The sequence below is a fragment of the Mastigoproctus giganteus genome, chromosome 10, assembly GCF_048544385.1.
Source record: "Mastigoproctus giganteus isolate SK-2022 chromosome 10, ASM4854438v1, whole genome shotgun sequence".
Classification (NCBI taxonomy): Eukaryota; Metazoa; Arthropoda; class Arachnida; order Uropygi; family Thelyphonidae; genus Mastigoproctus; species Mastigoproctus giganteus.
The window spans coordinates 206,906,412-206,920,451 of NC_143584.1; the positions used below are offsets into that span (position 1 = coordinate 206,906,412).

General features: G+C 37.1%; 1 protein-coding gene across 1 annotated transcript in view; it reads right to left on the reverse strand.

The window, feature by feature from the left end:
• The window catches only part of Su(Tpl) (Suppressor of Triplolethal), a 136,740-nt gene that overhangs the window by 74,286 nt on the left and 48,414 nt on the right, over positions 1-14,040 (reverse strand). The window contains exons 3-4 of the mRNA XM_090382379.1: positions 1,702-1,820; positions 668-784 (exon numbers count right to left, since the gene is read on the reverse strand). Coding sequence (XP_090238505.1) covers positions 668-784; positions 1,702-1,820 — 236 coding nt within the window. The remainder of the gene's footprint in view (positions 1-667; positions 785-1,701; positions 1,821-14,040) is intronic.

Below are 14,040 nucleotides of genomic sequence, written 5' to 3' on the forward strand. Positions count from 1 at the left end.
ATCAGTCTCTTATTCTCTTCCATTTTCCAGTTCAAAAGATCATTGTGTGTGAAATTTCAAATATGCACACATATTTTTGCTTATTATAAATATATAAATAGTATTAATAACATAATATTCAGTACTATTAGTTACTTCCATTTTTAGATTTATTTCAGAATTCATTTCAAAATGGCAACAACACATGAAAATTGAAACTATGTATCTCACTTCCCACAGAGAGAGAATATCAGGTTTAGTTTTTTTCCTGTCATTACTATATGAAAATAATAATTAATCTTTCAAAAATAACTAGGATAATATTGTAGATGTTTATTGAACTAGTTGGAGAAGATAACCTGAAAGTATAAACAAACACAGCATCGGCACTCGTTCAGTACTATGCTACTTTTCAAGCAAAAGCCAAATATTTGCAAAGACAGTGACAGTTCACCTGACAGGTTCTTGCTACAATTTCTGTAAAAAAACTATTAACAAAAATTACTTAGAAACTTCTGCAGTAAAAGTTTTACTACATTTAGGAAGGTAGAAAAAAATCAGATTTTTAATTGCTGATTAACAAAAACAAGGAAATTTTATTTCTGAGGGCACCTATTAGGTGATCTGTCACTACTGCCAGGTTAAAAATAAGAATTAAAATTGATGATAACAAACTTGAAACACCTACCAGTTCTTTTTATTCTGCTGGTCAACAACAGCCATTTTTACCCGGGTTTTTTCATAACTGTCTTCACTAGCATGAATGTGCATTTTGTACAGCATACAGCCAAGCGATTCCAGTGACCTGGAAAATCATTGCACAACACATAATGAAAGAAAATTGTGAAGAAAGAGTAATAATAACAAAAAAACTAATGCAAAAAAAAAGTGCAACTACCTTACACTCTTCTCTAAGAAAGTTACTGTGAGCATAACTGGATGTAGTAGGTAGACTCACAAATCTTCAAAAAAAATTGTATAATTTTTTCCCTGGGATAGTGCAGGTTGAACAATGAAATTTGAACTTATGGTTATTGAGAACTTCCTACTATTAAAATATGATAAAACTACTCCCTAAATGGAAGTACTGGTCACCTTTATAAAATATATCAGCCTGTGTCTCAGTGGGGAGGTATGCTATTAAAACAATAAAATCATTTTAAACCTCCCTCAAAACTTTAATATTAGAAAATTCTCAACATTTCGAGGAACCTTGCCATGTTTTTCAAAATTAAAAAGTGTCTCAATATCTGACTGACTACTGTTAAACAAAATTCAGAATAAAAGATATTGAACATAGGACAAGCACGATTAGGTGATCTGTCACTAAGCAAAAAATTTTAGGAATTAATTTTGCACAGACAACTTCAACCAAAAAATATTTATTTATGAAATATATATTCTGATGGTATCACTGTAATTCTCAAAACTGATTCAATTAGTCTGTATTAGGATTAAAATAGTGGGACAATGCAAGGAAGAAAAGTTTCTGTAGCATCTGTTAACAAATAAAAATGTCTACCTAACAAGGCTGGCTCTAGGGAGGCATAAAAGGTGATAAGTTTAATGCTGTAGTTATTTAATAATTGTTAATTGTTGACGTTTTCTAATCAAAAATAAAATGATTAGCTTTAATATATGGAAGCAAGAGAAATAACTATTCAAACAATGTTTCTAAAAGAAACACACATGAGAAGGAAAAATAGAAAAACATTTAATTACCTCGAGCCACACTGCTGCACACATTCAAAACTTCCTTGGGGGCCATCTGCCTCCACATTAGATAAACTGAAACCAAAGGACTTGTTATTTGGGCTAGAATATCTTGGGAAAGTAATTACCTAGAAGAAATGCAACAAATATTGACCATTGATACTTGAAGTGAACAGTGGATAATAATCAATAAAAATGAAATAATATTAACTCCCTTATTAATAATTGTTAATGAAATACAGTATTTACATGATATCAAGAAACATTAGTATAAGTTGGTTAAAACCTACTTATAGACTATCTGAAATTATTAAAAATTTTCCTTATGATATTAATTCCACATGAGTGAAATGATAAGATTCTGAAACAATGACATACACTGCCTGGCCACTTTATTAGCAACATCAGCTAATGGTGTGGTGGACCAGAATTGGCTTGAATCGCTGCTCCAATATGATGTGACATGGATTTGACAGGGTGCTGAAAAGACATGAAGAATACTGGACCACTCATGTAACAAAACTGTCCTCATTTCCTGGAGTGACACAGGCAGACTGTTCAAATCATCAGGCCAGGCAGTGTATGTCAACATGTCTCCTCAAAAGATATATATGAAACTTCCACCTTGCTCTTCATATCACTTTTTCATATATTTGCACAGTGGATGGTTGCACTTGTATGTTTACCCTGTCCACAGGATATGCATACAATGTTGCCTTGTGTACCTTATCCACAATGATATCCAGATATTTTCTAGCATTCAAAAAATACCTTCCACTGAATTATGCCATGAAAACATGCCCCACATGCCATTACACCTCTTCCAGTTTTTTCCACATGTGTACTTTTCCACTGGTGGTGAAAAGCATATATAAGAACTCACTGGTGCATGACCTGTCTTCAATCCTGCATCCAACCACAGCATTCCTGGCATCAATGCAGCCATATTTTCCAGTAGTGTCCAAGGCCAGTGACTTCCATAAAATCTTCTACTTCCAGAGTGCATTCTTTGTAGGGTTCTTCACACGATGTCGGTACTGATGTTTTGTGAGATTCCACCATTAAATGCAGATATTAACTGTTCCATTGTTCAGCAAAGATTATGCTAGATAAACAGTTCCCAATGTTGAGCATTTCACTCAGTCAACTTACATTTTTAGTCATCGCTGTGTCTATTCATGGATATTTCTATTTGTTAAGGACTCTAATGACCTCCATAATTTTTTTACACTATGTCATGAAACTAATCTTTGAAGATGGTTCAATACACTTGTCTTGCCACCTTCTAAATTATTGGGTATATGCTATCACTCCAGAAGCCTTACCTGACTAGTTTTGAAAGTTTTTAACTCCTCATCCCTTCTTTTCTCTCTTAGCCACTGATTTTGCATAATCTGCCTTTGCCAGCCTAACCTTTTCTGTGGTATTTTTAAAGATCAATTTTTAGCTATTATAGACTTCAGTACTTTTCTTCACTGTAAACTTTTCTATGCCATCATTTTTTGCTCTATTAAACTAGCTAGTTTGTTATTCATCCACCTCAGAATCCTCCTTGTGCTATATTTTCTTGTTGGTATATATGCTTTCAAATAATACCATAATTCTATGGTATTCACATTCTGTGAGCTATTGCCCCAGTTGAAAGAGGCCAGTGTGCACCTACATTAGCATAATCTCTTTTCCTGAAATTGAAACTTGTTCCTTTGCCTTTAGCAACTGCTACCTCTCTCCTCATCATGCAACTCAGAACTCTAATCACTCCTGGCTAATGGTAACTCTACTGTCAGCTCTATGATGCCATCTGGTTCATGGAAAATGAACCAGATGACATCATAGGACTTCTTGGTCTAGAATATTTTTCTCCTAGTACCCTTCCCTAATATGTTGATACAAATAACAATCATTTAGTTTATTTAAAAATTATGTTCCCCAAATGCTCCAATCAGTTAGGGGCAACTGATATTACCCATAATAAGATATTCATACTTGCTCAGCCATTCCATTTGCACATAGAGGCTCTTAGCATAATCTTTTGATCTGTAGATTACTCCTACTCTCATTATACCTTTGTTTTCAGCTAACTCACACGCACACACTCAATACTAACCAGTGCAACTTCTGAATTTAGGATAGTTTTTTTCAATCAGGCTGCTTTTGATAAGAAGCATGAACTCTCCCCCTCCTCAAATACATAGTGACACTCATCATCCCTGGGTGGTAACACATTTCCATTAGCCCTATCATGAGAGCAGAGTTCAAATTCACTCCTGTTATTACTGTATACACAGTCAAGACTAAGTATTCTAGTACAGTTTACTGCACCAACACACCCCTTGAAGTTATTTATGCATGAGCTTTTTGATCATTTGAAATATCTTGCCAATATCGGCCATTGTAGTAACAAACAAGAATTATTGAGATGCGTGCAAGCTTTACTTTGACCAATATCATCAGATAAATGTATACAGCAGGCCCCGTTATAATGCGGTTCGCTTTACGCTGATTCGCTATAACGCTGTTCTTATATTATAACCTGTATCTGACTATAACGCTGTCACAGATCACTATAACACTCTTTTACAGATTGCATTTTTGGCATATTTAACGAAATCGTTTCATTTGATGGAGTTGATAGCTTGAAAATGAATAGCAAAACAGCATTAAAACGTTTCCAACGCTGACTTCAGAAAATTTCCCACGCTCAGTGAAATTTTCTTGCACGCTAATTTAATGCAGTACAGTGACTTGTTACGTAGTTCCGAGATCAACATTTTAAAAAATTATCAAGTATATTGCTTGTAATATTTGCGTTATATGCATTTATCCAAAGACTACTCATCACTCAGTACGGTATTAGACATCGTGCGTAACAGTTTACTCGAACATTGTATCACAATTAATGCAACCAACGCAGTTACATTTTCGAAGAGTTAATAATGGCCGATAAGAATGAAAAAGCAACGTTTGGACACAGTACGAAGACTATAAATGTAAGAAAAAGACTGAATTTGAAAATTAAATTAGACGTTTTGAAGCGAATCAACTCCGGTCATCGACAAGCGGAGGTGTGCCATAATTTGGGACTTGCAAGTTTAACAGTAAGAACAAATACAAAAAAAATTAAGAATTAATTTTATCAGCGGGAAAGATAGCTGTTCCACTGCAAGCAACTAGGGTTAGGCCGACTATTAGGATTGAAATGGAAAAGACTTTAACTAATTTTATTGAAGATAATATCCATTGCAGAATTCAGTTAAGTTAAATATTATAAAAGAGAGAGAGATTAGCCAATATGATGATCTGAAGAAAACTCACCTAAAAAAAAAGTGGAACCATTTAAAACTGGTAAGGGCTGGTTGAACAGATTTAAAATCTAGGGAGAAGCTGCAAGTGCAGATCAAGGAACCAAAACTGTCAAAAAAGAACTTGTGAAAATTATTGAAGAGGGGTATTGTACATTATACTTCTCAACAAGTTTATAACATAGATGAAGCAGGACTTTTGTGGAAACGAATGTCTGAAAGAAGAAAAAAAAAACATGCCAGGTTTCAAAGTGGCGAAGGATCGGGTGACTTTATTGTTGGGTGGTAACACTGCGGGGGATTTAAAATTAATACCCCTTTTATTTTATTTAGAAGAGTGCCAACCCAAAATCGCCACATTTTTTATGATTAAATTCAATTAAATTAAATCAATTAAAATCAATTTAGATCAATTCATGATTTTAATTGGAATTTTAAGTTTAATTTTGATACGTAAGTAGTTACCACATAATTATATACGTATGTAATGCAGAATATTTTATATGTACAAATATTTGAATAGTAAATATTTTGACCGACATTTGTGCATCTTTTCTACCGTTTATTATTTATTAGGAAATATCCTATGGCACCGACCGCAACTTACAAATACATATGTTACCTAATGGGAATGCGGTGCCCACTTAGCGCGGATTCACTTAGCGCTCCGTTTTTCCGGAACAAATTATCAGCGTTAAGCAGGGGTCACCTGTATCTATATTACACCCCCCCCCACGCTAGCAGTTTCCCTGAACCCTTAAGGATCCTCAATGTTCCTCAATGAATAAATTCACAAGCCTTGAATTAATCCAGAAGGCTTTTAACATATAGTCCCTCATATTGTGGCTAAGCAGAATTGCAAACAGACACAAATTCTGACCTAACTTGTAATTTTTCAGCATGGTCCTATATTTTTCCAAAAATATCATCAGTTTATGTGTGCTTAATATCATTAGTGTCCCCACATAAATAATAATGTTCTCTTCACCCTCTTTTAAAATCTGACCATGCGTTAGTGCATCAATAATTGTTGCCCTAGTGGACACACCCTACTTCTAGTCCACCTATCCTTATCACAAAAAAATGTTACCTGTTTCCCTGACAATGGAATGACCCATTAGAACTAAATCCTTTTGAACTGGAGGAGTTTGTACTTGATTAATCTTTTCTGAGACCTCAAATCAGAGATGTATCACTTGGCATATTACTACAACCTTGAATCTCTGACAAGCTCGCAGTTGCATTTAACTTTAGAGCAAGCAACCATTTTTTTCAATTCCTCAAATTCTTCTAGCAATGCAGCAAGTTTTAGTTTCCTATCAGTACACTCCTTGCAATGGGAACAAAGGAAAGCATCATCAACTAAGGTAAGATTAGCAACTAGAAAGACCCTTAAATACACGCTACAGGCAATGCAAGCAATGAAGTTGTGACTCACATGGAAATTGCTTGCAGCCATTTCTGCAAGAGTTAGAAAAGCCTCTGACAAAGTAATCAACACTGATGTTGTAACAACCATCATTAAATTTACAATAAATTAAAGAAACTAAGTGAAGTAAAAATTAATCTAAACTTAATTAGTTAGCCTTTAACCCACCTACAAATAGAGACTAGATAGAAGTGACTGTTAACTAAAAAATGCAGCCCCATGCAAGCAATTATTCTCTTTGTGACACCCCAGTTACCTGGAGCCACCCTTACTTCATAGACAAGTTGACACACCAACCTTTGTGTTACTGTAAACTGCATTGTTATCTCTATCTGATCTAGGTACAGTATGGAGAGATTTTAAATTTCATTTTAGCAATTCATATCATTAGCATTAGTAGAGGCATATGATGCAAGAAAGGAAGCTTATATAGCATCAGAAAAAATCTAAGGCCACACTGCTCCGGGGATATGCGGTGGTCATTCCCTTTCTACATCCTCCATATTTGGTGGGCACGGGCGCGAACCCCGGTCTAATCAAGAAGTGTGTGCTACACACTGCTGCTCCTGCCCACCTGGCTACGGAGGTGCCATGGAAGTTTGTTCCAAATATCAACCACCCGCTGGCCAAAGGCAAATTTCCGCACATCTATTCTACAATTGTCTTTCCTCAATTTGAATTTATGTCCTCTCAGGTGAGTAATCTGAGCAAGAGGAAAATTCCCATCAGCATTGAGCTTGCTCAAACCATTCAAGGCCTTATACACCTCAATTAGATCACCAAACAAAACAGGTGCCTAGTCTCAGAACTTAAGCCTTTCATGGTAATAGCAACCCGTTGTTCCATTCACCAATCTCGTTGCCCTTCGCTGTACTCATTCCAGAATCTCTACATCCTCCCTAAAATCAGGCCTCTAGACCTATATGCAGTATTTAAGGTCATACATTGTGATGAAGACAAAATGGGTCCAAAGATGTTACACAGAGCTGAAAATAAAAAATGCAAAGTGGAAAATAAGGCTCAACTAAAGATAAATGCAGCTGGGCTAGAAAAGTTGTTACAACCTATTGCAGTAACTTCTGTATCTGCTCAAGTTGTTGAGCCACCTGTTACCATGAACATTCAAAAAGCCATAAGGCAGATACTGAAAACAAAATAGTCAACATCGAGATAGATCTGTCAAACAATGATCGATCTGACAGACTTTGTACTGCTTATAAATGCGGAAAAGGACTTGGTATCTGTAACTAGTTCAAGTGTATTAGAAGAAAAATCAGAGATGGACAATAGCCAGATTTCGGTAAACATCAATATATTCTGTCTGATTCAGCATTATGGCCTAAAGAAATACAGCCTTCAGACACTGAAATTCTAGTTTCTTCAGGACCATGTGGAATCTATGAAAATGTCATTTTCTAATGATGAAACCAATCAACATTTCTCAAAAATCCTTTCAGTTAGAAAATTAGAAAATGTTGAGAAGATAAAGTGGCAATGGCTTTTATACTCAAAAACTACCAATAGGGCTTCTTTTTTTTGTTGTAAATTTTTTCAGTGGGCTATAGGTCTACTTCACAACTGGAGGCAATTGTTTTTTGTGACTGGAAGCACATGAATTTTCATTTATATGAAAAGTCATTGTTGCAACACTGAAGCATCCTGCAAATGAACTGAAACTGAATCAAAATAGATGGACAGCGCATTGATTAGTCAGTCCGGTGTGACATAAGCACTGGAAAAGCAGAAATGAGAGGAGTGTGTTATAGGTATAATGATTCTGATTAGTACAATGAACAACTGTACAGAGAAATAGTTGACCAGTAAATCAAAATGTCTTATAACGGGTATTTCAACTTACCAGATATTGACTGGAACTTGTGGGTTGGTCACTTGCACACTATAAAGATTTTTGTGGATTAATTGTTTTATATAGCAGCATGTTCGAGAGGCAACCAGAGGGAGTAATACTCTTGATCTGATTATCAGCAGTGATTATTCGTGCAATAAGATTTTGCAGATAAAGGAACCACTAGGTGGCAGTGAGCAGTGTACTGACAGGATTTACTTAAAGATGTAATTACCATCAGGGGTATAGGGCAGGGATTTTGCTTTTGTAAAGGTGGTAGTAGTAGTAGTAGTAGTAGTAGTGGCATGTAATGCAAGAAAGCAAGTGTATGAGCTTATGCAGCATCAGCCCAAAAAAAAAAAAAAAAAATCACACCATTCCCTCCAAATGCCTGTCCAGTTCATCCTTAAATTTATTTAACTTATCAACCACAATGACAGATGGAAGTTTGTTCCAGCAATTAACCACCCACTAGCTAAAGGCAAATTTCCTCACATCTATATATATGCGCCTCCGTAGCCAAGTGGACAGGAGCAGAAGTGCTTAGCACATGCTTCTTGATTAGACCGGGGTTCGAGCCCGTGAAAATCAAATACGGAGGATGCGGAAAGGTCAGGGAATGACCACCGCATAATCCCGGAGCAATATGGCCTTAGTTGCAAATGCTCCTAAAAAATAAATAACAAAACAAACCAACTGCACATCTATTCTACATCTGTCTTTTCTTAATTTGAATTTATGGCCCCTTAGGTTTGTAATCTGAACAAGTGGAAGGATCCCATCAGAATTCAGCTTGCTCAACCCATTCAAGGCCTTATACACCTCAATCAGATCACCACGCAGGTGCTTAGTCTCCAGCCACTGCAATTTGCAGAACTTAAGCCTCTCTTCGTAAGAGGATCCCTTCATTCCCCTCACCAATCTTGTTGCCTTTCTCTGTACACACTTAAGCAAATCTACATCCTTCCTAAAATGAGGCCACCAGACCTGTACACAGTACTCTAGGCGTGGCCTGACCATTGCCTTATAAAGAGGGGCAATCACCTCCTTTTCCCTGCTAGCAAAATTCCTATATATCATTCACAAAACCGCACGACCTGCTCTGGCAGCCTGTCTGCATTGCTCAGAAAACTTCAACTGACTGCACAATTACTCCAAGGTCTTTTTCATTTTCTACCACCTTACGTGTAGTACCTCACAGTTGGGACGTTTCTCTGGGGTTGCTTCTACCCATATCCAGTACGTTGCATTTGTCAAGGTTAAACTTCAGTTGCCACTTCTTAGCCCATCTGCCAAAATTATCTAGATCCTGTTACAGTAGCACACTGCCATTACTGTCATTAACAACCCTGCCAACCTTTGTATCATCTGGAAACTTCGACATTAAGCCTGATATACCATCATCAATATCATTAATAAATATACCAAACAACAGAGGACCCAACACCGAACCCTGTGGGACTCCACTAATAACATTAGTCCACAAAGAGCAGCACCCATTGATTACCACCCTCTGTCTTCTCCCACTCAACCATCCTTTTATCCATTGTAGCAACTTACCCTTAATACCATTCTGCTCCAATTTGTACAATAGTGTTCCATGCACAACAGTGTCAAAAGCTTTCCTGAGATCCAAATATATGATATCAAAATTATGTTTTGCATCCAGTTCCTTTGTAACCACATCATAATATCCTATCAAATTTATCAGACAAGACTTTTCTCTTAACAAACCCATGCCGTGTCTGAATTATTGCTGCAGTCTTGTCTAGATGATCCTACAATGCATCTTTAACCAGTGACTCCATTATTTTACCCGGAACAGAAGTTAAACTAACTGGCCTGTAATTACTTGTGTCACTCTTCGATCTTCTCTTTGTGAACTGGGGATACATTTGCACATCTCCAGTCCGTGGGGACCTACCCTGAGTCTAAGGATGCTCTTATAATTATGGCTAAGGGTTTGCTTAGTTGCTTTGCCGCCACCTTTAATATAACTGGATAGATCCTATCCACCCCAGGTGCCTTTTTTATGTTTAACTTCAACAATTTTTCCTCCACTTTGCTCTCAGTTATTACAAAATCATTAAGCACCCTGCTGCAATTTGATAACCTTCTGCCATTTTCAAACCTTAATACCTCCTCATGTGAGAATGTAGATGCAAAATACCCATTCAGTTTGTTTGCTATCTGAGCAGGATCATCAACAGTCGAACCATCGATATCAAGTAGACCAATCAGATTCATCACTTTCCTTCTAGAGTTTACATAGGTAAAGAACTCTTTGCTGTTTTTATTAGCATCCTTTGCCAAAGATTTCTCGTAATATGCCTTCGCCTGCCTAACCTCCTTTGTGACCTGATTACAGACCAGCTTATATCTGCCATAGGCTTCTGAGTCGCTTAATAATTTATAAGCATCCCATGCAATTTTCTTCTCTGTCACGAGTCTCATTAGTTCATTTGATAACCATTTAGGCCTAAACCTTGAAAAATATTTCTTAATAGGTATGAAACTTTTAGTAGCATCCACGATTAATTCCTTCAATGCTTTCCACTTAGAATTTACTGTTGGTAACATCGTCAGTTGATTCCACTGTACAGAATTTAAAAACTGTCTGAGACCACTGTACTCACCTTTATGAAAGTAAAAACCCTTTCCTTTACCCCTGATGGTAATTATATCTTTAAGTAAATCCCACATCAGTACACTGTGATCACTCCCACCTAGTGGTTCCTTTATCCACAAATTCTTAATACATGAATAATCACTGCTGATAACCAGATCAAGAGTATTACCCTCTCTGGGTGCATCTCGAAAAGTCATGAAAATGACTTTTCGAGATGACATCTGCTGCAGCATGTTCGAGATGAAAAGTCATCTCGAACATGCTGCAGCAGAAAACAATCATCCAATAAATCCACAAAAGTCTTACTAGTGTGTGAATGATCAAACCGCAAGTTCCAGTCAATATCTGGGAAGTTAAAATCTGCCAATATAAGACATTCTGATTTACTAGCCCACTCTATTTCTCTGTACAATTGTTCATTGTACTCATTGAAGTCATTAGGCCTATAACACACTCCTACTCTTATTTTTGCTTTCGCAGTGCTTATGTCACACCAAACTGACTCAACAGTGAACTGTTCATCTATATCAACTGGATGCACTTCTTTTGATTTTGTTTTTCTTAATTAACAGCATAACACCTCCTCCCTTCCTATCCTGTCTATCCTTTCTGTACACATTGTACACCCCAAATTCCAGTTCTGCATTCCTTATATCTGTGTGACACCACGTCTCTGCTATCTCAACAATATCCGCCTTTGATGTTTTGACCAACACTTCAAATTTATCAAATTTATTTACTATACTTCTAGCATTGGTATACATGCAAGTGTACATGTATCTATCCTTATTATTAGTTACCCTAACACATCCCATATACCCACCTGTTTCATGATGATTGCCATCAGTCCCTGAAACCCCCAGCACACCTCGCTCCAGGTCGCTACTTATTCTAACAGAAGTTGTACAAGAATCACCTTCACCTGTGACTGCGGCTACTTTTAACCTTTTAGTCTGTGAATCCCCCCAAGCTAGCAGTTTTCCGACCCACCTAACACTGCCTCGATAGCATCAGCAAGTATTCTTGCACCCTTTCTATTTAAGTGTATCCCATCCCTGTAGAAGCAGTCTCTCCTGTTAACAAGCACAGACCACGCTGAAAAAAATTCTACTCCTTGAGCCTTGCACATTTCCTCCAGAGTCGAATTGATTGACAAGGCTCTCCTCATGTATTCCCTCCTATCGTGTCTGGACAGAATTGCAGACACTTTCAAATTTAACCCTGACTCACGACTTTTTTTTGCAACATCGACCTGTACTTGTTAAGTAAATCTGCAGATCTCCTTCTCTTAATGTCATTGGTGCCAATGTGTACAACAATATCACCTTTTGTGCCCTTAAAAGATGATATATGCTTTTCATCATCAACCTTTGTCCCTGGCAGACATACCCTGGTCCTGTTCCATCTATCCTTTTTACACAATATATTCCCCGTCTCTGTGACAATAGAGTCACCAACAATAACTAGTTCCTTTGGGACCAGTGCATTCTGCCTTGGAGATTGCCGCTGTGTTGCCTGATGCCCAGGAGTGAGCTCTGGCATTGAGTTGGGCAGCTGAGAGCTTGACGGGGCCCTCATATTAATTTCTTCGAGGCCATCTACCCTACACCTCAAGCTCTCATAGACGCCCAGTAGAACACTGAGCTGATGCCTAATTTCTATCCACTCTCTGCACCTGGCACACACAAAGACATCCTCTTTGGCTAGATCATGTTCTGTTCCAGAGAGTTCGGCAAACATTTCACAAGTTTCACATTTTTTTAGGCTGTGATGCGTTGGAGAATCATCCCCCCTCAGTTCTCCCCCGAGTCACAGCACTCCTTGACACTTTGTGCCCGTTGCTTTGCTGCTCTAGTCTGGGGCATGATGTTTTAAATTAATAAGATCAATAAATTTAATTAATTAATTGTCAATACTACGCTATCTAATAGAATCCTAAATGCAGTGATGCATATTACGCTATATAATTATATGTTAGAGCTGCCTAGTTACGACAATTAAATTTGAATTCCCTACTACTCTATACAAAAACAATGGCTGCAAGATTCAAACGAAATAACGGTTATATGTATATTAAGTAGTATTCCACAAAAACTTTTTATCTAAATTAAAAATAAAAATAACCAGCATAACTACAACTATAAGACTACGCATAAAGTACAATATAAAACAACAATTAGGTAAATAAAAAGGCAAACACATCACTTTTTTGGAGCCTGTAATTCACAGCTGTAATTTTTAAATCTTTGGTAACTACAGTGGTCTCAGAGTTTTTTCAATTCTATACAATGGAACTAACTGATGATGTTACCAACAGCAAATTCTAAATGTCAAGCATTCAAGGAATTAATCTTGAGGCTATTAGGCTTTTCATACCAATTAAGAAATACTGTTCAAGGTTTAGGCTTAAATGAATGTCAGACGAACTAATGAGACTTGTGGCATACAAGAAAAATGCATGAGAAGCATATAAACTATCAGGAGACACAGATGCCTATGGTTAAGATATAAGCTAATCTGTAATCAAGTCACAAAGGAGGTTAGGCAAGTGAAGGCAGATTACGAGAAATCTTTGGTAAAGGATGCAAAGGAAAACAGCAAACACTTCTTTACTTATAAAAACTCTAAAAGGAAGGGGATGGATCAGATTGGTTCACTTGATATCAATGGTTTGACTGTAGTTGATCATTCTCAGATAGCTGCCAAACTAAATGAGTATTTTGCATCTACATTCACACAGGAGGATTTATTCAAGGAGGAGAGGGCCAGATGTTTATCAATCTTTAACAGGGAGTTAAATGAGTTTTTAATAACTGAGAGAAAAGTGGAGGAGAAATTGTTGAAGTTAAACATAAGAAAAGCACCTGGAGTGGATGGGATCTATCCAGTTATATTAAAGGAAGTTGTTGTTGTTATTTGGTTTTTAGGAGCATTAGCAACTAAGGCCATATTACTCCGGGAATATGCGGTGGTCATTCCCTGACCTTTCCGCATCCTCTGTATTTGGTGGTGACGGGCTCGAACCCCGGTCTAATCAAGAAGCATGTGCTACGCACTGCTGCTCCTTCCCACCTGGCTACGGAGGCACCTGTAAAAGAAAGTAAGCAAATCCTTAGCCATATTTTGGGAGCATCCTTGGACT